The sequence below is a fragment of the Apaloderma vittatum genome, unplaced genomic scaffold (assembly GCF_000703405.1).
Source record: "Apaloderma vittatum isolate BGI_N311 unplaced genomic scaffold, ASM70340v1 scaffold5914, whole genome shotgun sequence".
Taxonomy (NCBI): domain Eukaryota; kingdom Metazoa; phylum Chordata; class Aves; order Trogoniformes; family Trogonidae; genus Apaloderma; species Apaloderma vittatum.
In genome coordinates this window covers 19,388-47,158 of record NW_009713116.1, presented here as the reverse complement: position 1 = coordinate 47,158, position 27,771 = coordinate 19,388, and the positions used below count along the sequence as shown (strand labels likewise).

The 27,771-nt window shown below is 45.1% G+C and overlaps 1 protein-coding gene across 1 annotated transcript in view; it reads left to right on the top strand.

Moving 5' to 3' along the window:
• The first annotated feature begins 248 nt into the window (after nucleotides 1–248).
• The window catches only part of KIAA0195 (KIAA0195 ortholog), a 40,343-nt gene continuing 12,820 nt past the window's right edge, over nucleotides 249–27,771 (top strand). The window contains 17 exon segments of the mRNA XM_009868240.1: nucleotides 249–272; nucleotides 8,997–9,103; nucleotides 11,336–11,420; nucleotides 11,505–11,624; nucleotides 12,310–12,437; nucleotides 13,016–13,152; nucleotides 13,826–14,022; nucleotides 14,863–15,014; nucleotides 15,468–15,570; nucleotides 15,877–15,963; nucleotides 16,482–16,598; nucleotides 20,490–20,546; nucleotides 22,368–22,472; nucleotides 23,095–23,259; nucleotides 23,480–23,689; nucleotides 23,846–24,161; nucleotides 24,895–25,068. Coding sequence (XP_009866542.1) covers nucleotides 249–272; nucleotides 8,997–9,103; nucleotides 11,336–11,420; nucleotides 11,505–11,624; nucleotides 12,310–12,437; nucleotides 13,016–13,152; nucleotides 13,826–14,022; nucleotides 14,863–15,014; nucleotides 15,468–15,570; nucleotides 15,877–15,963; nucleotides 16,482–16,598; nucleotides 20,490–20,546; nucleotides 22,368–22,472; nucleotides 23,095–23,259; nucleotides 23,480–23,689; nucleotides 23,846–24,161; nucleotides 24,895–25,068 — 2,284 coding nt within the window.

Here is a 27,771-nt window from a genome sequence, read left to right as displayed (position 1 = left end):
GTTGGTGTGCATTAAAAACATTTTCAGCTCCCCAGGTTTCCTTCTTTTAAAGATCAGTCCTGTAATTTGAATTTTGTGAATTTCCTCACTTTCTTGTCCTGAAGGGAATGACAGGAGATTGACTGCTGCTCCTTCTGTTTCCACAGATGGTGATGTGATAGGTGTAGCCAAGCTCATCTCTACCTAGGAGACATCTCTGCTGAGGAGCAGTCCCCTTTGGCTGGACATGCTGACAGCACTGCTAAGCCATGGACCTCAAGGAGAAGTGTCAGGTAGGTTTCCTGATAAGGAACTCAACTTAAATATTGAGTCCTTTTAATTCTCTTTCATTATATTGTGTCAAGTCTCACCCTTTAATGTTCTTATACGATGGTATAATCCATAGCTATTTTCAAAGTTGAGAGTTCTGTCGGCTTCACATTCCTAGAGGTGTACGTGCTTGTCTCAGTAGGTAAGTCCTTCGCAGGCTCAGACTGAGGCATCGTGGTGGAACAACACAGATGAAATATATGCTGTCATATATGCTGTCTTTTTTGAAGCTTAAGGTAGGGCTTCAGGCCCCTGGACACTTAGATTTGCTTTATTTGAGAGATTTTTTAAAATTAATCAAGGTCATGAAATCATCCGAGGCCATTTTTTTCCGATGCTAAGTGTATTTATTTCTTGGGCAATTGCATGTCTTTCTAAGGAGTGCTGCAGGATAGTATTTTTAGATCTTGTTCAGAAAGTGCCAGATAAGTCTAGATATTGTATGGAGGGGCAATCTGTTCCTTTCTATCTTGCCATGCTTTGAGCTTCAAAGAGAAAGAGGAGAGAGAGACCCTCATGAATAGCTGCTAGAGAAGCTGAAAAGACCTATCTGCTATGGCTGGCAGGAGACGGTAAACTTGGCACATGTTACTACGTCTCAAAAGTAAAATGGTTTTGATCACTTAGTGAGTAGTCTACTGGTCACTTACGTTTTAACCATGTTTCAGCGGCAGCCTGAATGTTAAATGTATTTCTCACTCAAAAAAGTGAACTGGTCCTTATTCTGGATGCCACTCAGAAGTGGGACAGGTAGTTTGAGACCAGTGGAGAACATTATACATGCCAAGCTCTCAGCTGGCTCTGGTAAGAGAACATTCTTGGCTTCCCTTTTCGGTGTCCCTCTGTCCACCACACCGCAAGGTTTCTCTGCCAGGCTGTGTTGGCTGCTTCTCTGTTACTGTGTGCAGCCCTTTCTTGATGTTCCTTTTTACAGGGCTTCCAGCACTGAGAGGGGGTTTTGTTCATTAGTGCAAAGTACCTGTTAGATAATCACCTAAACTCACATCTGCTCTAAAAGATTACTGCAGCAGTGTGCCTTAAAAGGTACTGAGATTTTCACATCAGCTCTTGCACTTGCCTGCTACACTTCTTTTTTGCTGGGTTGTCTGCTCTGTAGTGTGCTAGGCCAGGGAGGCCTGGCTTCCTCGTGCCTGAACCTCTTGGTACTGGTGTGCTCAGAGGACGTGTTTGAACTATGCTGTTTTGTGTCAAATTGTTGTATTATTGTGGAGGTAACATTCCAATGAGGATAATTATCTATTTATTGTCTTGTTAATGACATCATGGGCTAATCTGGGATTGATCATTTTAAGAGATGACGCAGTTACCGTTCCGTACAGGAGTATGTTCTGTGCAGGATCCAAGAGCACCAACACTGGCAGTGCTGCAGCCACGGCAGAGCACAGCGGGGACACTTTCACTGTAGGTCACTATCTTTAGTTCATCTCGCTCTTTCTCTTAGGATATTCTTCATTGTACAATGCATGAAGAACATATCAAATTGCTGGACAGGCAGCAGCGTGGACAGTATTGTAATGTGGGAATTCCTGTTAGGAAAATGTCCTGCTCAGGGAGATTACAGATGGAATCATGGTGTTCTGATGTCCTAGTCTCCTCCTTGGTGAAGATTTTTCTCCCTCCTATCAGAATGGCTGTTAAAAGTGAAGGCAAGAAATCATCACCCTTTTTTCAATGGAAATTAAAAATAATATATACATACAGCTGCATTTTACAACTTATTTTGCATTTTGAGGAAAAAATAGTGGGTTTATTCTTGTTAGCCGTATATTATTTGATATCAAGGAGTTTGTTCCTATTTTTTTTTCAGTACTGGAGATCCTTATTTCATCCACTTTGAGGTGGAATCTTTCTTCCTTTCCACAGTGAAGAACGTGGACACACATATGCTCATAAAGGAACAAATTAACCTGCTATGTAACCTCAGTAGTAGATTTGATGTTCTAGGTTTATTTTTAAAATGCTAAAAATAAAATGAACCCAAGTAAAAACACCAATCCCAAATCTAGTTGGAAGCACTCTCTTTGCTCTAATATACGTGTGTGATGAAGAGTTAGCACTCCTGGACCAGCAGATGTGCTCAGATCACTGCTGCAGCGCAGTCATCTGTCACTCAGAAGATGAGAGCCTTCTCCTCTGGCTCCAGTCAGCTCATCCAGTTCTGTTGTCAGAAATGGCTGAGGATCAGAGTTTGTCAGGTGTAGTGTAGGCTGCCTCGCCAGAAGCCAGACACTGCAGAGAAAGGCAGAGAGTACTTTAGGAGCAATGCCAAAACCTTCTTAAATGAAATGTGCTGATATCTTGTTTTTTCTGCTCTTCTCCTGACTTTTTAATTTTCCGTGTATTTCTGAGGTGAATTTAATACTTGTGAAAGGTGCCAGAATCTTTGCTCCAAGTCCCATTCAGCATATACCAAGACAGACAGCAGCACCGATTGCCACAGGACAACGTGAGGCTCATGAGTTTGAGTTACTTTAGGTGTGGGCTGTATTTGCAGCAACAAAACTATTAAAAATTATTGTCATCATCCATTCCACCGTTACCAATAACAACTGAGCTGTACAATCCCAGTGTAGTTGCTGCAGCCTGGCTACAGCACCGCGCCACCTGCCCAGAGCCCAGAAACGTGTTGAGGGAGCCGGTGCTGTGCTCCCCAGCTGCAGCACGTGTTGGTCTTGAGCTGTCCTGTTCCGGGATGCAATCTTACCTTTGGACTGAAAAGTAGCCCGAGTGCTGTGCCTCTTCTCATCTTGACTGTAACTGTATCTCTGGTTATATTCCCTGCTGTTCTCTAAAATGCGAGTTCTTCTTCCAAGGGCTTTTTTCACAAACTGATCCTTTTCCCTCTCATCAGTTTCTAGAGGTCTCAGCCCTTGCCTTCATACTCAGCCTTTTATTTCAAGCCACAGTTCTATCTTCAGATCTCAAGTTGACAGTTTCTGCTCTTTCATTCTGTTATTTAATGCAGGACTGCATGTCCAGGTGCAATTTATGATACCACTGATAGCAGGAGGAAGCTACATAGTACAAATTACTGCCCTACACAAAACACTTTTAGAGCAAGGTCTCTCAACAGTGGGGTAAACAACTAGAGGCAATTTGATCCGTTTCCATTTGTGTCCACAACCAAAGCTGGAGGTTTGGGGCTGGAAGAAAGTTGTGTTGCGATCTCTCAACTGCGTGAAGCACAAGGGCTATTCCAGGTACTGCACCGTCACCAGCAAGTTGTTTTATTCACATTCGAGTCTCTAGAAGAGTCTCCAGCCATGGGAAACAGATGAGCAGGCACTGAGATAACAGAGAGTGTTACGTGTATGTTGTGTGAGGGTTTATCCCTTCTTAGCCCACGCTCTTGATTCTTTCTTTTTTTCTCCTTTCTTCTTTGTGTTGAAGTAAGTAGGTGAGCAGGAAAAGAGGCAGGCAGGAAGGAAATGTTGTGCCATTAGGACATTTTGTTCCTCTCTGCCGTTTAAAATTGTTGTCTAGGAAACAAAATGCCCTACAGAAGGATGAAGAGTGTTGTGCCTCTTTTTCCCCCTGCTTTCTCCCAAAGTTATGTTAAATGCAGTGTCTGCTTCCCTTCAGCTTTGGCTTTAAGAGCTTTGTGAGGTCATGTACCGATGTGTAACTCCGTGCCAACACTGAAGTTGTAACTAGACCCTGCATTGGGGGTATTATAAATATCGAGACCTTTTAATCTTTGCACTTTGGGCTCTAAACACAGAATATGGGCTGTGCCTGGTGGGGCATCTGAATCTCAGGGGAAGAGAGGAAGTGAAGAGCTTGGTCGGTGAGGGCAGGTGAGTCCTGACACCTGTATATGGCCTTCAAAGCAAGCTCTGGCTGGAAGCCTTTGCAGTGCCTGTCTGCTCCGTGCTGAACCAGCCAGCTCTAATCCTTGGCAAGCTGTTGACGTGGTTCTCGGCTGGGCCAGTTCTTCACCGCTTTCGTTGTGGAATGAAAGTAATTGCTCTACAGAGCTGAGAAGCCTCAAACCAGAATTAGGACAGCACTGAAGCAGGAGCTATATAAAAACCCACTTAGAAAGGTGCTTCCCTCCGGCAATGAGAAGGAAGCATTCCTGTAAAAGATAAGAATGAGAGAGAAGGCTCACTCCACCTTCAAGGACCTTTTTATCCCATTACCTGTTGTTCTACCCAGCCCTTCCTTGTCTACACTAATCCTTTACCTTCTCTGTGCCACTGCCCAAGTGTCAGTAAGCGAAGAGCCCCAGGCACGTGCCTGTGAAGAATTTACATGCAGATTTTGGTTAGGATTATGTGGCTCAGGATGTATATGCTGCTTTATCAATAAGAGAAGAGGGAGAGAACACTTCAGACTGTACCTGTAACCACCTCAACTTGTTTAAATAGCAAATGCTCCATTTTTAAATTGAGCTTGAATCCAAAACTGTGGAGTCATCTGGAAGATTCTCTTAGATTTATGTAGGTGAGTTAGTATTTTTGGGTCTCTCTGTCTCAATCTAGTCTTTTTCCTTGCCTGCTCAGGTGTTCCTTCCCCTGTAGTACATTTTATAGCACTTTGTCCTGTCTAATTTGCCATCTGCTTTTCTGCAGACAGGAGTCTGTCAGCATCAACCTTTACTGTGCATGCATATGCATCTCTACAGGCAGGGAACCCAGGGATTCTGGCTGTGTCGACTCCATCTGATGAATGAACCATTCTCATAGACATCTGGTGCTATCCTGGGCAAACTTTCTTCTCTTTCTGCCTTTCCCCCCCTCCCCTTTCTCTCCCTCATCCCCCACCCCCATCCACCGCCTCCTTGCTGGATCTGCAGCGTGACTGGAAACAGGCTGAATTAATCAGCAGACTGGTGCTTCACTCTGCTGCTTCTGTCTCATTCTCTGCAGCGCTGAGCTCTGCACAGTCTTGCTCTCTCTCCCTCTTTGCTCTCTCATTTTTGGAGGGCGGCAGCAGTGCAACTTACTGGGGAAGCGGTGCAGGAATTTAGCCCAGATGCTCTTCAAGCAGGCTGATCTCTGGATCCCCCACCAAGGCAAATGCCACAAAGTAAGTTTCTCTCCCTTAACATTTAAATTCAAAATGGCTTTCCCTGTCTGCCTCCCCAGCCTGCATCCTGCCTGATGTGATGGTGCATGAAGAGCTTTGAGGTTTGGGGGAAAGAGGTTATGGCAGGACATGAAGCAGTGAATGATGATTTTAGCTAGGGAATGGCTTGGTGTTGCGGGTTATGGGGAGAGAAGCTCTGCTTTAAACTGCAGGTTTAACCCTAGAACTAACGGGAGGAACGAAACATGATTTTAGTTGCTGACTCTTGCTTTGCTGCCCCTCTGCATCGTGACTTAAATTTTTTGCTTTTATGGGCTTTGATCTGTAGCTGTTGAGCCTCCTTATCCCTTTGAAATGCACCTCACAGTGCACCTGTTAGGTTGTATCATAGTTTTAATCCCCAAAGTCTTCAGCTGAAGGAGTGGGGATGGGAAGGAAGGGCGATGAAAGGTGCTGAAGTTCCATGGATTTCTGAGCATTGCTCGCCTCTGGGAGGGGATTAGCAGCCTCTGGGGTAAGCTCTGCATTGGCGTGAAGCATTAGGCTGTGTGTTGAAGCCAGAAGAAATACAGACCCCCTAACTGCTCTCTGAACTTGGAGGAATAATGTAACTGGATAAATAACAGTAATTAAAGCTTGGTAATTGCGTAGTACAGGTGAGCTTCAAAGCACTGCATAAACACTGCCTCAGCCTGCCAGCAGCCTGGTGGGGCAGGTAACTATGGTTGGGGATTTGCTGAAGAGACAGACTGAGGAGTGTGTGATTCTAAACTGGGCTGGTGCCGCCTCTCTCTGCCACTGAGCTGCCGCTAGCTGAGGGAGAAGCGAGGTGCCGCACTTTGCATTACCTGGGTAGAGAGGTCGTTTGTGCCTCTTGGCGTCTTACTCCGGGCTTTATAGAGGGCATAAATGTGACTATCATTGTCTGGATTAAAATGGACTCTGTTCACACCAAAATGCAGTGGTGGTTCAGACGGCTGGTTAGCATTGCTGTGGGCAGATCTCTCAGAGCTCTGTGCTCCTGCAGCTGTGTCTCTTTGCAGTGTTAAATCTGCAGGGCCTGTTAGTGATGACCTGCAGGGAGCCTCAAAGCTGGTGTCCACTCTGGAGCCCTGCTGGCACCCCGTCACCAAACTGGGAGGGCTCTTTTGTCCAAGGGCAGGGGGAGGTCTGGGCTGCCTTCTGTGCTCTTGCTGCAGATGGAGGAAGGAGAGAGTTGTTGACTGTTGCTCCGTCCATTAATTTGAGCACTGCTGTGCTGAAGACTTTGCTTGTTTCATTTGATTTGAGACCACCAACAGCTAAGCTGTGCCTGCCAAGCTCACGTCAGGTGGCATTTAAACCAAGTTTAATAGCTGTGTTTGTTGTGCCTTCTGGTGCATTTCCCAGCATGTCCAGTTTTAAAGGCAGTGGTCCCCACAGGGCTGTGATCTGCTGGATGGAGCTGCCTGGATCGTGCAGGTAGCAACACATATTTCTTTTTTCTGTGCTTTCCAGTAGTGTTCAGGTGGGTTGGTGAATATTATAATCACAGTGACTGCAGCTGGTAGGGAGTTGGTAGTCCCATTACAGAAATTAGAAACTAAGGCACAGAGGAGCATCTGATTTTCACACTGTCATGCAGGAACCTGAGGCAGAAGGAAGAACAGAGTCCAGCTATCCTAACAGTTAGTCAAGAGTCTTAACCAAAAGATCATTCTGAGGAGTAGGAACTTGTCAGAGTGAAGGCTTCATGTACGTCTGGATCACAAGAGAAGCACTCTCGCTAGGAGGCAGGGATCACACTTCTTTTGAAAAGTAACTAGCACTAGAAATGACAAAAAGCATAATCAGGACTGAGGTTGTAGGTAGCAAAGGAAAAACTTTTGCCCAGGGTGACCTGGACATTGGCTTTTCTGGCTGTATCTGCGTCATCCCAAAGCGCGCACGTGCCGTTTCAGGCAGTCGGAGCACTGGCTCAGCAGCCGCAGTTGGACAGAGCTGTGATGTTCTGATGTATGATTTGCTTTAGAACAAGAATAAATCCCTCTCTAGCGCTCGCCTGCTGTAAGGAATCTCAACCCAAAAACTGCATGCTGTTGTGTGTCTGATGTCTGCCATCCTCTCTGATGAGACCCAAAAAACCCCACCCCTGTGTGTCATATTGTGCTTTATCCTAAGCAGAGATCTAACTTACAGTACTAAATGAAAATATATTTGGTGGAGTTACTCCTTCTTGGGTGTTTTTGAAACTGTGCATAATGCTTACATTTCAGGAGGTGTAATCCCTGAAGTGGATTAATAGCCTGCAAAATGTCATTGTCAGATTAAAACCTGCCTTCTTCTGCTAGGGAATGCAAAATAGCTCTCAGAAAAAGGAAGAACGTTCTGCTGCCCAGTTTCTCACTTCCAACTGCTTAAATCTGAAAAGCAGTTCAGTAGAAGTGTTAAAAAAGGGGCCCAGTGTGTGCAGCCTGGAGAGAGGGAAACAATCTGACAGCTGCCTTGTAGGGGTGTCCCATACGGCTCTGAATCAGAGGGGTGGATCTGCAGTCAATGAAAATTGAAGCTTCTAGCACATCTTCTGTTTTCTATTACCTTATTTGTTCAAACAATCTTTGGGAAGGCAGTTACATTCAAGTATACAGCAGTCTTGGTGAGAAGCCCTTATTCTGCAAGAGACTCAAATCCACAGCGGACGGAACATGATTCAACCTACTTTGCTCTGTAAAGCAAAGAATGTATTTGTGTTCCAGTATTAGTTGAAGAAAAATAATTTGGCACGTGTGATACAACACCACAAATTATATCAACATTTACTAGTGCAACAAATGTGTGTAATGGGTGTATGAAAATACAAGAGGACTTAATTATATTAATATTTTGCGTCCGTTTCTCACCTGTATACATTCTGACCCCTGCTTGTTTGTTCCTCTTGAAGGAAGGAGCGAGACCTCTCTTTCATTGCATAGCAGAGAATGTGAGAAGAGCAAATAAGCTTTTAAGATATGTTTCATTGATTCTGTGTGTAAAAGAAGAGGATGGGTATTTTAGAAGGAGAGATCAGGAACCAGTGATGATTCTGTGTGAGGATGAAGCTGGGCTGCAGGAGGTAGACACAGGTAGGTGATGATGCTCAGGAACAACTTCACATTGTGAGAAGAAAAATCAGCAGATAACCACTCTTCTCCTACCTGTCAGTCTGAAAAGGCTCGTGCAACCCATGAGGAAGACAAAGGGAACTTTTTTTTGCTGTGAGCCAGGCAAGGCTACCGATCTAAGCAACCTTCTAGACCACTGGGTGTTTGCCATCCAGTTTCTCCCTGTCAAACTGTGGAGTGCCAGCTGGGAGGAGAAGGCAAAGTCAGGTCTACAGCTACTGTGGGTCCTAGCTCTGAGCTGCTGCTTGTCTCCTTCCTGAGAGCCAAACCAGGTCCTGAATGGGGGCGTTTGCTAGATCCTAGCTCAGGGTCCGTTTCCCTAATGTTTTCAGGCAAACTAACCAGTAATTTAACGTGTTGGATATTTGCTGGAAGTGGAGAAATTCATGCATCTTTTCATCTTCTCATCCAATCCACACCTCAGTACATTCATTCCCTCTAGAAAATAAAAGTACAGGCACAGAAAGTTTCCTGCTCCATGTGTCTTTCCTGCAGATCACAGCTCCTGAGAGCCGTGGCACCATCCGTGTTTACCTGGTGTCGGCCGCGCCTCTCGGGCTGAGGCTGCGATCGCTGGGGCAGGGGTCAGCTCCGGAGGAGCCGTAAGTGCACTTTGAGGAGTGTGTGCTCTCCAGCCTCTCGGGGCAAAGCAGGAAGCAAGTGCTCATTTTCTGCTCAGGACTTTTTCCCTTTAGGCAGGGGCCAAAGGAAAGTAGAGCCTTTTAAAATGCCTCCAGATCAGGGTTTACTTTCACTGTAACCTTGAATTTACTGTCTGGTTTTTATTCTTCAGAGGAAACCCTCGGTGGAAAGACGTCTTGCTGGTTTTTGTTTGACTTGAAAATTAGCGGATGGCTCTTTGAATGCGACTTTCTGAAGGAAAGATGTGAATGTTGGGGTTTTTGTTAAAGAACTGACACTTCCTGTGAATGGCTTCTTCACCCTGGGGTGCTCACCTCCCGCTTTGTGGCAGGAAGAGCACTTGCAGCTGATGAAAGGCTGGAAGGATCCCTCTGGGACAGCTTACAAGCGCCTAGGCTTGCCATTTACAAAGGTGCTCTTTAGGGCAATTGAAAATTGCCTCATTAGCAGTTGATGACTTAGCAGGGCAGCTCTTGTTTCGGAAACCTGGAGCTGCCCCTTGCCAGGAGCACAGGGTGGCTCTTCTCATCTGCCCCTTTCATTCCTTGGTTCCAGACGCTTTCCGTGATGCTCACCGGCAGCAGGTGATCCCAGTCGCCGAAGGCAGCCTCGCACTCACGTTATTACAGGGTTTGTTTACCAGCTGGCTCTGCCTGCTTTGCCGAATACTCCATGTTTTAAGTGTCCGGATGGGTGTTTAACAAACCCTGCCTTTCCTGCCCTCCTTGCCCAGCCAGCCACGCTCTGCACTTGTCCCTTCTCACCTGCTGCGGCCACCTTCCTTTCTGGCTGCCCTTGCCTTGACTGATACTGTGGCAAAACAGTAACTCCTGTGTAAAGACTGGAGCAGGTGTGCAAGTGTTTCAGCAACCTTTATTACCTCTGGATTTGCTGCCTTTTTCTGCTCGCTGCCTGCTGTGACGTGGCAGTTTCTCTTGCCAGGCAGTGTGTGACTGTACCAGATGTTGGCATTAAGCGCAGCTTTCCTCTGGTTTCTCCTGGAGCTCTTGATGTATCCATTAGAATCAGCTTGTTTAAGCAGACTTTGCATTTCATTTGAAGTCCATCTTATTATTGCTGCCTTTCATTCTGTGTCTTTTGTTCAGCTGTCTGCTTTCCCCGTGTTGGAGAGGCTGCATGTTTTGGTGGGTGCTTTGCTATGCCCCAAACAGCCAGCAGAGAGAGAAACCTTATTGTCACTTGGCCCACGTTGCTCTCAGGCACTCATGTTTGCAGCACTGCCGTGGTGCAGGAGCACATCTCTTGCCAGCTCTGCTGCTGCCATCTTCTCCTCTGGGAGTCTTTGAGAGACTCCTCTGTTTAGTCCTGTGCTGATGTTACCTGGGCTGCTTCCAAGAACAACACAGAACCGCTTCCTTTATTCCTAAAACTGACACAGAGAATGAAAACTACAGCAAGATTATTTTTAGTTCTGTAAAAGTGCAGCTAAAGCAGCATTGCTAGACTCTGCCTGGCCAGAAACTGCTGTTTCAGATTGGCACCTGATAGTGGGGAGTGTGTGTGTGGTAGATGGCGGTTTAAAGAGCATCTATCTGCTGTTCCTTGACACGTTACGGTTTTGGATTGGACCATCACTGCAAATGAGTCTGAAGTCCAAGATTAGTTCCTGATAAATGTTCATCATGAAACCACTCAGTTAAAGAACAGGAAGAAAAGTAAAGATCATAGCTGAGCTGCCCCTGCAGAGCTGGGTGCGTACAAGCAGCTCCTGAAGAGCAGAAGCACTGCTGCAGGTTGTGCTGATGCTGGAGTTGTGTCGCCTCCTGAACTGATCCCTGGCCCAGCATGGAAATCTGGGGGCTTCTGTGTCAAAGTAGCCACAGAGGCAGGATTCGTAACCAAAAATTCATAATGACCAGTTGTGGAAACTGGACCTCACTTGTTTAGAGTTGCAGATATTCCTACTGCTCAGTTGTTACTACTGTTAGCAAAATCTACATGTATCATTAAAATTCTACCATAGCTGTGTTCTGGTGTCTCTGCTAGCTGATACCAGTTCGAGCCTGCGTAACCTCAGAGCTGAGCAGCCTCCCTTTGTATTGTCCCCAGCCTCTGCTGATTAGAATCTTGTTTCACAGAAATAACTTAGTATTGTGCTTTGATAAAGTATTTATCCAGCACAGTCAGGACCGGTTTGTTTACCTGATATTATCTAAGTGCTCTAATTCCAGCCAGCAGTCTAAAGTTCACAGGAGGGAAGATGATTTCAGGAAAACAGAGACTCAGACGGGTGATGATGAATGCAAGCCATTCACGGTAGGGTGCTCAGTCAAGCCACCAGGGAAGAGCCTAAAAAGAAAATAGGGAAGCACTAACCAGTTTGTTTTTCTGGCACCTCAGGATGAGATGACCTCAAGTTTGGGCCTTACCACAAAGAAAGCCCTCACGATCCTGAGAGACCAGTTGTCAGCACTGCTGGAGGGGCATCAGAAGGAAAGGAAAAAAGTGACTTCGTGGAAGGTGAGGCACCAAACAGCACGAGGTTGGGCACTTGGTCTCCCCTTCTCAGACTAAGGCTGAAAATTAAATGAAATTTGGCTGCATTCCCTCCCAGACTGCTGCTGCAAAGTGTCTGGGTGTAGAATTGCTAAAGTCCTTGGGAACAAAGCAGGGAACACACCTAAGAGTGTGTTTCTCCCAGCACTTCTTTCCTGAGTGCTGGAGCTCAGCAGGAGCTTAGCATCACCTGCGAAGGATCTCAGAGCTTCAAGAGCCAGGAATGGCAGTTGTGCCTGGAGTATCCATATCAGGTGGAGAGAAAGAGCTGTGAAACTCATCAGCCCTTGTCTGCCACGTTTCTTTGGTGTGTGCATTGAATACAAAGTGCTAGTGCGCAGTATTTAGATGTTAAAAGTGTTTCTTGGTTGGTTACTGGCAGCGGGGCAGCCTAGCACAGGAGCCTTTTCGTTCTTCCGAGCAAGAGTAAAGCAGAGAGTGTTCACCCGGACTTGCCAGCTGAGCAGCCATTAGTGCTGTAGCACTCCCGTAGCTGATCTAGGGAGCTCTTTGTCGTGGTCAGGGGTTTTACAAGGTTGTGTCCACCCTGGAGCGTCAACTGCTGCCTTCACTCCTTCATGCTCTGCTCTTTAGAACATCTGGCTCTGTATTTCGTGAATGCTGACTGTCTGCTGCTCTCCTTTCCTAGGAGGTGTGGAGGAGCAGTTTTCTGTACCATGGTAACCGTTGCTCCTGTTTCCATTGGCCTGGTGTGTCTCTGATGCTTCTGGCAGTGCTGTTGCTGCTGTGCTGCTATGGGAGCCAGCCCCAGGGGAGGTAAGCAAAACATCCTATGCCGGTTAACTGAAAAAGGTGGTAGTTTTATATTCTCTCAACACTTTGGCTGGCGTAGCAGCATTGTCGCTCATTTTGTCTAGATATCTAGACATCAGCGTGCTCACACTGGTAATTCTGTCCCTATCAGTCCCTTTCACAAAACTTCAGCCAACTTAATTGTACTAGTAGACCCATAGAGTGTCCTGTGGAGAGATTGAGGGTTTTTTTTTCTCTAAAGCATCCCTAGAGCTTGAAAAATGCTAAGGCATTATCATAGTTGGGAAGGATTTTGAAACCGGAGAGGTTAGTGGCTCACAGAAGTCAATGTGCAATAGCATGCCTTGACTGCAAGGGTATTTTTAAATTGAGACAGGTCATTTCAGACTTCTCTGATGGCATTTTGTTAAAGAAGTGTGATCATAGCTCCCCTGGTTTTCTTCTTTAGCCATAAGTCCATGGGATGTAGGAATAAACAACTGAGCAAGCATGCATTTATCTCTGTGGGTGGCTGGCAGTGTATTCTCTTCATTTACTCAAACTCATCTGCTTTCTGCTTTCTTCTGTTTTGCTGTGCAAAGCCAAGGTGCTGAGATAGTTAATGCACTGGCACTCTTCCTCCTTCTCCTCTTGGATCTCTTCATGATTGGGCGTCAAGAGAGGCTGAAGTGCAGAGAGGTGGAGAGGAGACTTCAGACAATCATCGACAGGATAAATGGTGAGGTCTCATTCCTCTGTCTCTCATTGCCTTTGTGTTTTCCTCCCATTGGATTTTTCTCCAAACCTGATCACATATGTTACTAATTGAGCTTACTAGCCTTCCCCTACGTTACACCGAAACAGACTGTGAGAATTGTGTCCTACTTGTGCCTGTCCTGCAGAACAGTTATTTTGAGCTGTCATGTGGCCATGTGCTTCCAATCTGTGTGTTATCAGGTAGGCGTCTGTTATGTCTGTGCTTTGGAGTAATTTGAATCCTCAGTATCTTACAAAAATATCTGCCTTGCAGCAGATGATGAAAGAAGAATATGTGGGGTTGTACCACAACAAAGAACAGAAGGAAATAAATTGCTGTGCGTGAGCATCGTCTTAGTGGGGGCTTTTGAACCCGAGGGGGCAGTTCATTTCAGCGCGGCAGTTTTAAGGACAGCCTTTAGCTTTTTAATTGTACAAGTTTGTGGTTAAGGCTATAAAATTACTATGTTTAGTTAATGCTGGGTGGTGAGAAAGAGGGGAAAAGCTCAAGGAGAAAGAGAGAGATGATAAAATATCATGGAAACAGACTGAGCTTAGCCCTGGAGGACCTGTAGTCACTACAGGATGTAAATCGTTGTGTGACTGGCCCCTGCAGAATTGCTATCGCTTAATTCTTTTACGCTTTGTGCTTTCAGATACACTCGACAAAGAGGTGAAATGGCCAGACTCTGTGTACCCTGACCTTCACATGCCTTATGCCCCATCCTGGTCCCTTCACTGGGCCTACAGGGATGGTCACCTTGTCAACCTGCCTGTCAGCCTGTTAGTCGAAGGAGATGTCATTGCTCTGAGGCCAGGCCAGGAGTCATTTGCTTCTCTGAGAGGGATTAAGGTAACTTGCTTGTCCCTGGCCTGTAACAATATAATTCCCAGGATTTTCTTGCTAATACTCTAATTCCCAGCGTATTTGGAGTATTTGATTTTTTCTGACCTTGAAGATAGCTTGAAATTCTAGTTGAGCCAAGGCGTACTTCATTAGCCAGATTGCATCTTCTTTATGAACTCCCAAACCCAATGGACAGGAGACACTAATGTGACAGCAAAGCACCAGATTTCCATCTCTTCCAGATCAAGGGGAAATTGTAATGTGCTCCTAAATATAAGCGGAGTGAATCTATCCCTTAGGATGATACGACATACAAGCCCCCTACTTTATCCTGAGCTGTATGTGGAAAAATAAAGTTTGTCTGCTTTGGCCTGCTCCTTACTGACTTATGATGAAAAAGTATGGACCTGGCACTGCTGGGTTAGCAGTTGGACTCAATAATCTTAAAGGTCTTTTTCAAGCTAAACAATTCAATGATTCCGAGATAATATAAAATACCAGGGGCAGAAGTAAATTAACAAATGAATTACAAGATCTATGCAAAGATTTTGCTGCTTGAAGAGGACTGGAAAAAGTTTAAAGCTTGAAATTTACTTTTGTTGGTTTTTATTGTAACTTTCACTCCAAATGCCAATTTACATGAAATAACCAGATGTGCTTGAACATTTCGTTTTAGTGAGTTTAGCTATTGAACTTTTGAGAGCTGAGAGAGGAGCCTGTGACAAACATGTATTGTGTCATTTGAAGTGGGAGGGGTCCCGCTGAACTAAACCTCCAGTCTCTCGCAGCAGGACTCCACCGAGGCCCCAACCGTGCAGCCTTTGGGCTTTCTGGCTTTTTTTCTAGGATGATGAGCACATAGTTCTGGAGCCAGGAGATCTGTTTCCACCTTTCTCACCTCCGCCTTCCCCAAGGGGAGAAGTGAAGAAGGGACCTCAGAACCCTCAGCTCTATCGTCTTTTCCGTGTCTTGAAGACCCCAATAATTGATAATGTCAGGTGGGTTAAATGCTTTGCACAGTTCCTGCACAGTTTGTGTCCTTGTTGCTGCCTTGTGTTGGCAAAGAATGAGATTTACCAGTCCAGGACAGAAATTTTCAAATATGCTGTGCTGTGTCTTCTCTATTATCTGGGAATGCTATAAATCTCTTACTGTCTATCTTCAGTTGTCCCTGACTGGTAGGTTGGGCTAATATATGAAACCACATATGTGCTAAGTTTTACTGTTCAGTTCATTACTTTCCAACTAAAATACAGGGAAGTCACAGATTTCATGCATTTGGCAAGTGCAATGCCATTATTGTAGAACTTGTCTTCTCTTTTGAAGGTCATCCCTCATATCAAAGGGTGAACACAGTGTTCTAATCAGGACTACTAGGAGGTTTATATTTGAGGAAGGTGCAAGGTTAGGGGCTTGGTTGCTGAAATCTCAAGCTGTTTTCCATTTTTTAGGTGGTGTCTGGAAATGGCTTTGTCACGTCCTGTGACAGCCCTGGATAATGAGAGATTCACTGTGCAGTCAGTGATGCTGAAGTACGCTGTCCCTATTGTGCTGGTAGGTCTCATTTCCAGCCTTTGTTGTTGAATATGGCCGTGTTTTGTCAATAAAGGTGAATTTGCAGCCATCAACAGGAAGTTGTGGCGAGGCCCTAGCTCACACTGCTGACTCTGTGTGTACCTTGGGTAGTTCAAAGAAGCAAAGATGCTGAGCCATCTAGCCATCTAGCTGCGAGAGTGGAGGAAGGACCTGCAGCAGCAGACCGAGTATATCTTCCAGACTTTCCCAGGGCTGAGAATGTTACAAGGAGTGAAAACTGCTTCCCTGCGAGTACTGACAGTGTCGTCTCTGTTTGAATTGCAGGCTGGCTTCCTGATCACCAATGCTGTGCGCTTCATTTTCAAAGCTCCTGGGATTGCTTCCTGGCAGTACACTCTCCTTCAACTACAGGTACAGGAGAGCTTTGAGCACCGCGGCACCTACTCCCCAGAGCACCACTGAGACCGATTCCCTCCCTCAGCAACTTGCTTCATCCTGCGACAGCGTCCTGCCCATGCCCTTGTGCGTGCTGGATCTGGGAGCTCTCGGTGAAGCGGGACAGCAGCTCTACCCTGGCCACTCTTCCTAGACTGCCCTTTACACTGTTTGGTCTCTCTCACTTGCCATGTATGCGTATATATATGATACCCTTTGCCGTTACATTTTTAAGAGTTTATGCAAAATTCTGCAGGAGAACCGGGTGCCAGGTGCTGTGATTTATTCATGGCCTTCTTCATTACAAACGCCTAAGGGTGTGTGTCTGCCCTCCGGTGTTTTTCCCTGTGTTCCACTGCTTCCAGTGCAAGCAGCCTCCCTCCTTCCTGCCACTGCCTTTTACCCATCCTCTCACTGGGCTGGAAAAGATGTTGTGTGTGAGGTCTGCCTTCCTACTCTCTCAGTGCTTGCTAGTGATTACACATTTTTTTCAGGTGAATGGTGTCTTACCCATCCTGCCATTGCTCTTTCCTGTCCTGTGGATTCTTGCTACAGCCTTTGGAGAAGCCAGAGTCTTGGCCCAGATGAGCAAGGCCTCATCCACCTCACTGGTAGGTATCTCTCCACATCAAACCATTGCTGAGAACAGCGCAGAGGATGAGAAGAGCTCTGTGAAGTGAATTCAGCAGATGTGTCCATATAATTGTAAAAGCCTGTTAGATCTTTGGTTGTCCCAGCTATGCCCTCTCCCTGGAGCACAGTGTGACTTCTTCTTGAACAGTTGTTTTAATTTTTTCAACCTGTCTACAGATAATACAAGATGTCAGGAAGCTCCAGTGATTCCATAAATCTCATCAGGGCATGTGGTTTCTGTCAGCCAAATAGAATCTGTCAGAGGGTTCATCATGGGAGATAAAGGCCCTGTGGTGGCTGTAGGTAAAGAAGTTTAGCTGCTGGGAAGGAGTGGGCTACATGAGACCCTCTGCAATCCCCTGTGTTAACGTGTGGGCTGAACAGCCCTTTCCTGAGGCTCTGAGGCTTGGCTTGCAAAGACCTGTCCAATGGATCAGGGAGTAAGGGGAGTTGCTGGTGGTTGTGCCGCTTTGGGAAGTGAAGTTCAGGAATGCGATGGGGGTGTGATCCTGAACTGGATACACTGATGCACGTGTCTTTTTCTCCTCTGGTGACAGTGTGCGTGACATGCACTGTGCTATGTTGGTCTTCTGTGCTGACTTCTGTTATGCCTGTACTTGGACAGTTTCTCTCGCCTTTTTGTCCTTCCTTGGCCTCTGCGGCCGTAGGTCTGTCTTTTCTATTCTTTTCTCTATAGGTTGTACATGACTAAGCTGCCTGTGTCCTGGGAGGGAGGACACATTACGTCCCTCAGTGGTGTTTGCACATTTGCCATCTCTTTTCAGCGTTTTCTTCGCTTTACCTTTTCCATCCATCCTCAGCATTGCTTGTTTTCTGCCTTTGCAGCCTTCCTCTTTCCATTCACACCTTTCTATTTGTCTGAGAAAAGCCAGAGCCCCTTGGCTTCCCTGCTTCATCATTCCCAACATGACTGTTTGTCCTGTCACTCATACTTGCACCTTCCTTGTGTTCTTTCCCATCTTCTCCTTTTTCTTGTCCAGGCAATTCACTCTGTCCCACCAACTCTTTCTGTGAGATCTCAAACACGATCCTCCATCCTTGCTGCTGCAGAACAACCACTGTGATGTGCCTTGGTCGTTCTTCCCCGTGACTAGGGCGGGCTTCTCTTGGCCTCTCTATTTCACTTCTTCTTTCTCTCTACTCTGTTCAAAATGTAGCAGGTAAGGCCCTTTTCCTCTCCAATCGCTTGGCCTGTCCACCTTCTGCCTCCTCCTACTGCGTTCAAGCTGTCTGACTCCCAGTTTTTTAAGGCCCCGCGACTGGTTAGTCAGGCAGGACACAAACCAGTGCCCCCCAAAACGAGCCCCTGCCTCGAGTTGCTTTACTACGGTTGGACTACAGCAGCATTCCTTTCAGAAAGGAATTTTGTGTTGGTTTGAAAACATTTGTACTGCCTTTGATAGGTTGTTAAAGTAGTTATTTACCTTCACTGCTAAAAGCGGGCATTCTGTGTTAGTGGGGATTTTTGTAGAATCTGATTTCGAGCCCCTGGAACTTTTACATCTTTTGTCTCCTAGATTTAAGAGCACGTCAATCAAATTTCAGGTCTGTTGTAGCTACTCACATTCCCTTTTACTGTCTCTTTGGTTAAGTAAACAGTTTAAGCACCTTGAGTCACTATAAGCATATTTTCCAACCCTCTAATCTTTCTCTTGACTTTCCTCTTAGCTTTCTGCAGTGCTTCAGGATCACTGGAGAACTACGAATCTCCAAAACCCACAAAATATCCCAGTAACAGTTGTGCTTGTGTTAAATTTCAGAATAATTTGGAGTTTCTACTCTATATTGCCTCGTTAGTGCAACAAAGGATCGTATTAGATCTTTTAGCCACTGCTTTAAATGGGCAGGCTTTGTTCAGCTGATAATCTAAAGAGTTACTGCTTTCTAAGGCAGTCCTCATCCTCTAAGTCCAACCTTCATTTTTTGCTCTGAGGTATGTGCCCTTACTTTTGCACCTGTTGGTATGTGTGGTTTTGCTTATTCACCAAGCGATCCGTATTGTTCTGTAACAGTGGCCTGTTCTCTTTATTATTTGGACCCTGTCCCAAACTTTCTGTAGGTTGCAGTCTCTATCAATAATGGTTTTTTTTGGTTTTCTTTCAGGCTATTAACAAAATACCCAGAATTTGTCCGTCCTTGAGCTAATAACACAAATAATTGCCCAGTTTCTGTTCCATGTGGAGATAATCTAGTTCTAATATATTTAATGTGGGCCCTATTTCTCCAGTATTAACTCTAGTTTGTGTTAGAAAACCAGTAAAGCATTTTAAATCAAATGCAAGTGCCAACTGATCTCCATCAAAACATTACTTTTATCAGTCAAATTTGTAATTTGTCAAAAAAGATACCGCAATAGTTTGATGAGGTTTATTACTCATACACTTGTGGTGTTTGGCGCTGGGTGTGTTATTCCACTTAATTTGACTGAGTCTCATATTAGCTGCTCTGTTATTCTGTCTGAAATCAAAGTCTGTCTGGGGTCCTGGGGTAATTTGGTTTGTTCTCCTTCCCCTTTTTAGGCACTAGCACCACATTAGCTTCCTTCCACTGCACTGGGACTTAATACACGCTTCAAACCCTGTGCAGAATCAGCAGTTACAGTCGGAAAGTTGTCCAGACCTGCTAATTTAAACATATTTGCTTTCAGGACCTAGTGTTACAACGAAAGGTACTTCATAGTTATCGTATGCTGTGATTATATCACTGACTAAAGAATAGCCGTATTTATTTAACGCATCTGCTGTCCCTGCAGTACTGTTTGCACTTTCACTGTCTTTGACAAGCAGCGGACTGGTTTTAATTACCTACTTTTTCTTATTTTTATGTTAATTTTTACTTCTGTTTTCACTTTCACTCAAAACTGGACTTTTTTTATTTTTACTATTGGATTACTGCTTTTTAAAATGTTAATGAAATATCGTTAAACATTTCCCAATTATCTTTCGTAGTTCTCAGCTTAAATTATTTCCAACAAATTTGTCTGGGCTTTTTTCAGCTTTGTTAAACTGATCCTTTTTAAAATGCCCCATACATGCGTTATTATTTGGCATGTTGTTTTATTTACATGCTGATGTAATTACCGTATTCACTTAGAATCATAGAATCATAGAATGGCTTAGGCTGGAAGGGACCTTAGAGATCATTTTAATCCAGCCTCCCTGTCACCAGGGACACCACCTCTCGACTAGATCAGGCAACACCTGGGGACCGAACGGGAATCGAACCCGCGACCTTGGCGTTGTTAGCGCTACGCTCTAATGACTGAGCTAACAATTTAAACTGTTTTTCCAAATCACACCTACTGTGGAATTCCTTTATGCTGGATGCACAAATTTTGAGTTAGTGAATTTCTTGGTGTAATTTCAAGAGCCCCACAGTAGTGCCCTGCTGTGATTTCTTTGCAATTCCTATGCACATCCCGTTCATATCTCCTCATTCCTCTGTGTCCGCTGTGTTCCAGGCACCTGCTCCCTTCTTTTTGCTGACCCATATAGCTTAAAAACAGATCAGTCAATCCTGGCTCTTTCTGTCTGAAAATAACCAGCCCGAAGGAGCTTCCTCTGGGTCTAACAGCTATTATTTCCTCTCTAGACATTCAGGTAATGACTGTGTGATCTTCTGTGATGTGCAGCACCGAGCACTTTGACTGTGCTTCACAAGTAGATAAAGACAGAGTCCATTAAAGACTTAATTGCTTTGGTGAATTATTGGTCTGCCTTGCTGTAGCGATTCCCACAGAGCAGGACTCGGGCTTTCTTCTCTCTGAAGGCACAGTATTTATGGAAGGATGTTCCTCATGACACATTTTTGAGCATGATTATAGTAACTGGTCTCTTCTCTTGCTGCAGCTTGCTAAGTTTTCAGAGGACACTCTCAGCAGCTACACAGAGATGGTATCTTCTCAGGTACTATTATTATGAATTGTTTTCTTCCATCTTCACTGCAGAACTTCGTGCTATCCATTCCCTTCCTCTCTGATCTCCTGCTTGTTCCTAGATCCTTTTTACTTGTGTCAGTTGTCCATTGTCACTCATTTGCTGCTTTAATTTGCTGTGCATGCAGGTTGCATGTCTCTCCCCTACCCCTTTCCATGTAAATGCTGCTCCACTGACCAGAGATTGGGGTGACTTTGATAATGAGCCCAGTTGTACTTTCCTGAATATTGCAAATGGTTTGAAATTGAGTTTCTCTGTCCTGAAGAAGGTACCTCTTTCAAGTCTCCCTGTTCCAGGAATAAGATAAACTTTCGTGGTGTGTGTCAGAAACAGAAGAACAATTTTACTTGTACCAGAAAAACCTTATTCTTCAAGCCAAAACTAAAGAACAGAGGGGATGGCAGTCAGCACCAAGGCCAGATGTGAAGAGGGGACCGTAGGATGTTCAGGCTTTTTGAAAGTCTGATCCCGTTTCATAGGCTTCTTAACAAGCTTAAGCACATTACTAGTGCTTCCAAAGCTGGGGTAAATAAACATTTAGAAGACCTTTTTCTGTGGGAGGAACTGCATCTGGCCACTCTCTAAATTGCATCATCCAGATTAAACAGGTGGGTAGAGGAAAGACACTTTTCTGTCTAATCTGGCATTAAGATTCCCCTTTCCTTAAGGAGGCAGATGGATTCCAGGAGTGATTAGAAATCCCTAAACAAGAATCCATTAATATCTCCTTGCTCCCAGCCACACAGAGGAATGCACATGGATGCAAACACACATGCTTCCTTTGCTGAATATTTTGTTATCTTTCTGTGCTAGTTCATCGTTTAGCTGAGATGTTTCTCAGGTGTTCAGTGGGAGTGGTTTGAACTGACCTTTCCTGTCGAAAAGATCTGCTTGTTTCCTTTTGTACCTATGTAATATTTTTGCCTATGAGAAAGTAACTTAAAGAGGAGCTTTTTTTCTTCCCAGTGATGGCCCATGATTTTTTCACATTTGAGCTTATGGCTGTACTAACCCTTAGGATCTAAGGAACTTGATCTAAAGAGCCTTGGAGGAGGTGCCCCGCAGTGACAGCATTTTAGAACAACAGCTAAAAAGTGGTAAAATAATACTGTAATGCAAACCTGCTTTGATGGCTTTAAGAGCAAAATGTACTGTTCTGGTACTTGTATTGATTGCTGCCATCCAGACTCCCTCTGAAACACTTTTGTCTGGAAGATGAAGGGTGCCAGCTTGACATTTTAATCTTGCAAAATATCCCCACCTTTCAGTTATTACCATGTTGATTACGATGGAGTAGTCAGGGCACCTTGACTTTGTCTCCAGCATTGTCACTGCCTCAGTAAGTGACCTTGTAAAGTCACCTCACAGCGACTCCATTTACCCAATTTGCAGCATTGCGATTGTAAACTTAAGGCCTCAAACTCTGTAATCCAAGGGGATGAATTTTAGGAAAAAATATTAAGGGGTAACAACTGGTTGACTGCAAATGAAATCAGTTCAGAATTCCTTCCTGTGTTTTCGGATAGACAAAAGTAGTTTCAGTGAATTCTCAATTCAACAATCCAGCTGTCTGTTAGCATCCTCTGGAAGGGGCAAGAAATGCCTTTCCCTTGAGAACATCGGCACTGTATCAGTTACCGTGTTCCCACAGAGAGAGATGTTTGTCTTACAGTGTATCACTGTGTTGAACCTGAAAGCAGGTAATGTCATACTCCCTTTTTTTCCTTCTCTCCCCTGATCTTTCACCGAATGAGTCTTTGATTGGTTTATGTCCTCTGCTTCCCTTGGCAGGAAATGATACGTTGCATCTGGAGCCACTTCCTCTGTGTTTTAAAAGGCAAATCTCCAACGCTGAGCTTCACTTCCAGCTTGCTCCATAGTCTAGGATCTGTCACTGTGAGTATTGCTGCCTTGTCAGAAAGAGGAGCCCTACGCGGACGCTTCCTTTGTGGTGGTCACATCGTCGTTGTCCTTCCCTGAGCATAGGCTGTTAGCAATCAGTTCACTGTGCTGGAATTAGAAACCCTTCAGGCACCTGTCTTTGCAGAAGAGTTTATAACTGTCTTGTCTTGTCCAAGCAGCACATTCAGAGGCTAAATCGATGGTTAGAGACACTCTGTGGCATCTAACAGGATGTCTGTATTTTCCAGCTCTAGTTCTGGTCCCATAATCCTCCTGACTCCTGTTGAAGAACCAGCTGGTTTGCATCCTAATAAGGTACTAGCTGGTGAAACAGGATGAGTAGTTGCTTCCTTCCCGTAGTCTTCATGCCTAGTTTTGCAATATCCTGAGATAAAGTTGGTGTTAAACAACCTGACACTCCTGCTAGAGCAAGGAATTCTCAGATTTCTTGGAGGTTTGTTAGGCCCAGTTTCTTAGGACGGAAGATTGGTGAAGGAGAAACTTGTCTGTCCTCCCATGTGTTTATTAAACTTGTGATATTTACAACTATTCATGAGCACTGAGACATGTTTTCACTGAGATTCTACTTTCTTGGGGATGTTGTGGGATGTTCTAGGTGCTCTGCTGTGTAGACAAGCAGGGGATTCTTTCCTGGCCAAACCCCAGCCCAGAGACTGTTCTGTTCTTCAGTGGGAAGGTGGAACCACCTCATGATAGCCATGAAGATCTGACCGATGAGCTCTCTACACGGTCTTTCTGCCATCCAGAAGTGGAAGATGAGGTGAGTGATACATAATCCATAGTGTAGTATGTTGGCTCTAATCACAACGTGGTGTTACAGAAGGGGCCCTTTGCTTGTAGAGAAGTCCCGTGGCACAGTTCTTCGTGTAAAAGATAAAGAAGCAATGTGGATGAGCTCCACTTCTGCAGGAGTCTTAAAGCAGTAGTGGCTCATGTTCAGCCACCGAGTCGTCACTGTTCATTTTGTTGCTCTCTTGCAGCCCCATGAAAGAGATGCTTTGCTCTCTGGGCCCCTGGCAGACACAGTCCACATGAGCAATGAGCAGGAGAGGAACAACTGGTCTAGTGACCCTCCAAAGGCTCCCGATGCCCATGGCCACCGAAAGCCGAACAGCAGAAGCAAGCACCCCTCTGGGTCCAACGTGAGTTTTAGTAAGGACACTGAGGGTGGAGAAGAGGAACATACTCAGGTAAGACATACTGAAGGAGTGCAGAGATAGTCTTTTGTGAAGCTGTAAGACAAACTTAAACCTGTAGAGTCTCTCCTGGGAATTTAATTGGGAAATCCATTCTATGCTCGAGCTGTATTCATTGTAACACTAGAGTTTTCCTGTCTGTTGGACCAGGTTGTTGGTGACAGCGAGGTTTTGGCTTGTGAGGCTGAAGACTTCGTGTGTGACTACCACCTCGAGATGCTTAGCCTGTCCCAAGACCAGCAGAACCCCTCCTGCATCCAGTTTGATGACTCCAACTGGCACATGCACTTGAATTCCCTCAAGCCGCTGGGCTTGAACGTGTTGCTCAATCTCTGCAATGCCAGCGTGACAGAGCGTCTGTGCCGCTTCTCTGACCACCTCTGCAACATTGCCCTCCAGGAAACTCACAATGCCGTGCTGCCGGTCCATGTGCCCTGGGGCCTCTGTGAGCTTGCCAGGCTGATAGGTACGGAGAAATTGCTTGAGCAGACACAGGGAAATCAGAGCTGACAATAGACACTTAATCCTTAGAGAGCACAAGGAAAGTATTCGCCCAGTCCTGGTTGTTGAGAAGGCAGAATTGCAAAGCTGATTCTGATGTTGTTTGGTTGCCAAAAGAGTCTATTAAAGAGATTGCTTTTTGGCAGGTTCTGACATTGTAGACGTTATCGAAGGAACAAATGTCATCGAGGATAGGTTTGGTATTCTTCTGGCTTGAGTCTGCCAGTCTCATCAGGAGACAAAGAATACCTGCTAATGGAGAGATAGCTGCCCTGTCTTTACAGTAATGCTTTGCCAGCAGCTTGGATATAAATTATGTGAAGCACCTCAACTTACTTTATAGATGGGAAAACTGAGGCATGGGAGAGAAGAGAGGTTAGAGGTGACACTAGGACTAAAATCCGGAAGCTCTTGAGCTCACTTCTGTGCCTTTCCTTCAGTGTCACAGTTCCTCATTTTAATGAACCAAAAGAATGAAACCTGTAATTACTCATAATGTCTAGTCCTGCTGAATGTTTTTCACCATAGATCTTGAGCCGTCTTGGTGTAGATGCACAGTGAGCACGTCTCACCTGTGTATTGCTGGGGAAGTGTCAGAAGGAGCACAGGCAAAGTGGGTAGCACAGAAGCAGGAGAGAAGACCTTTCTTTTGCTTTGCTTAGAGCCTAATTTTTCCGCTACTTGCGTTCATGTTTCAGGTTTCACACCAGGTGCTAAAGATCTTTTCAAGCAGGAGAACTATTTGGCCTTGTACCGCTTGCCAAGTGACGAGATGGTTAAGGAAACAATCCTGGGGAAGCTTTCGTCAATCACCAAGAGGAGACCACCCCTGAGCCACATGATTAACCTTTTCGTGAAGGACACCACAACCAGTAAGGCCACCTCTTTCTTTGGGAATCCACTTGGTACGGGAGGATATTTTCCACAGAGAGTCTGGAGTCCCTGTGGGTGACAGCCTCGCTCTGCCCTTGACCGATAATGCTCAACAAACCTCAGTGATCAGTGCTACGGCATATTGAGGGTGGGAATTCTTCAGAATCATAAATAATTTTTGAAAATTATCCTGGATAGCACATAGCAAATCTGTTTTCTGGGACCAAACAGCAGTGCAGAGCCACGTGTGGGTTTCATTGAGTTTTGCATAGACTGCGTTGTGGTAGTGAAGCTGATATTGCACAGGGTTGAATACTGCTCAGGGTTTTAGCTAGTGATGCTCATCCTTCTGATAACCTACATCATAAATCATTCTCCTCGTGAGTTGTCTAGGGTTTTTGCATACTCTCTTTCTATATTGCATACTAATAAATCACAGAAATCCCATACAAGCTCACGGTGACTGTGAATACAATACCTGAAGCCATGCTGACTTCTCCAGTCCTTCTCCCTCCTATTCTAATAGGAATGGGCTGGGATGAAAAGGCTGTACAGCTGGGCACCGTAAGATCTTAAAGCACCTCAGCAGGATTTAACAGCTTGTTTGTCAGAGCTCTTAGTCTCTTGATAGTATCTTAAATTGACTGAACTTGGCTCTCTGGAGTTGACATATGTTCAATAGTGAAGCTGAAATATGATTATTATGCTGGCCAGAGATTTACCAGGTAAACTGTCATTTCATGCCCAGGTCTTCTAAAATTTGTATCTTAATCTGGGGAGAAGCTTTTTCATTTGTCCTGATCGCTGTTATCTTGCCTTTGCGAGCAAGAATGTTTTTGATGTTGAGATTCTTAGCACAGGGAGAAAACCTTTAATGTTGCCTCATTTCAACTCCTTATCCTCGTTTTTAAACGGTTTAGTTTAGAGGCTGGAGCTCAGACGAGTACGTGTGTGACCTGGATTATGCTGTCTAGAGTAAATTCTGAGAGGAATTTTGCCAGTGGGGTTAGCTGGCCATTGGAACACCTCTTACAGGATAGTCTTGTCCCTTGAAACTTTCTAGAATATGTACAACCAGAGATAATGAATTATGCAGATAACATTAGGTTAACTGGGATAAATTGGCAATGTTTATGCAGAAGAGTCAGACCAGATGATCATAACTAACCTCTCTTAATATATTATGTGTGAATAAATCTTTGAATCCACCTATTCCCCTGAAATGCTGAGGTCAAAGGGAGATTCATAATAAATTCTACAGCTGTAGCAGAAATAGGAGGTAGCGTATCTGTATGTTCCCTTGCTATTCCATTGAAATGTGTGTCTCGTCATCTGGCAGTGTTCATCCCAAATCCATAGTAACCACATGGAAATGAGGGGCTTACTGGCATCCTCAGTGCAGTAAAATGGCTTGATAGCGTCTCCATCTTCCTTTGCTGTAGCTGCACTCTTCGATTCCTTTTGCTCTCTCACTGGCTCAGCTGTAGCAGCTTCATTCTTCCTAACGAGTCCCCCCAGTAATGAATGGCCAGTCATACTCCCTGTCCTATTCATTAGTTTTCTGCCATGTGCCAGAGACATCCTGGCCTTCAAGTTCATGATTTAAGGAGGGAAGAGACTGAGCTCGTTTCACTGGCAGCGACAGTTGAATGAACTCCTTCCAGTTGACAGGGCATGTTGTCCCTGTCATTTACCCCTCAGAAGGGTTGTCCTGTGGGATGCTGGTGATACTGAGTGGGAAATGGGTTGTAATTGCTGTCAGGCGTGAACATAGGTATGTCTGTGTGTGTGGTCATCTGCAAGCTCTTGCTCAGTGTCCGGGGCACAAGTTTTGCATGAATGAATAAATCTCTCTTGCTCCCTCTTTCCTAGCAAAGACTGTCTGACCATAGAGCAAGGTGGGAAGGATTAGGTGTTTATACAATAAAATTAACCAGAGCTCTGCACAAGTACTCCTTTGTGTCCCTGAGACAGGCTCCTTCTTTCACACACAGCTCCTGTTTGTCTTGGAGGTTTGTTGTGCCGATAAACTTGGCGTGCAGTGACTATTTATAGCAGAAAGCAGAGAGCTGCTATATTTTGGAAAATCCTCCAGTGTTCCTGAAGGTCCCTGCCTGGTTTGTGTGTGTGGATATTCTTGGCTCTCGATTTTACCAGCTAGCTTGAGTGCTTGCAGTCAGCAACAATGCCTGTGAGAAGCTTTTGGGTTCATTTTTCCTGGCAGTGATGTTTTTTTCATTAGATCAGCTTTGAAGCTGTTGGGGGCAAAGCCACAGAGCAGCTGGAGGAGGGAACCTAGACAGAGCAGCCTACGTGCGTGCAATGCTAATGTCTCGATGCAAAGGAAAGGGAGCGGGAAGTGTGGAGGGGGAGACAGCCCAGTATCCTCTAACTTGTGTCCTGTGCCAGGGACCTGCATCGGGCAATTGATATCACATGCCCTCGAGAAACACTTTTTAACACCTCTATCTACAAAACAGATTAAAAGATTTTGAGTCTGTATTAAAAAGGAAAGTAGTAGAAGTAAAAACAGGACAAGCTGCAGCATCCATTGATTTTCAGTTCTTCCCCGGTCCTGAGTTACTTTTTTAGAGTCTGCTACATTGAACTTTTGACCCGTCCTGATTTAACACATTTTCAAAACTCTTTGTGAAACAAGCTGCTATCTAAGAGGCCACACTGTTCAGTTATCTCCTGCTACT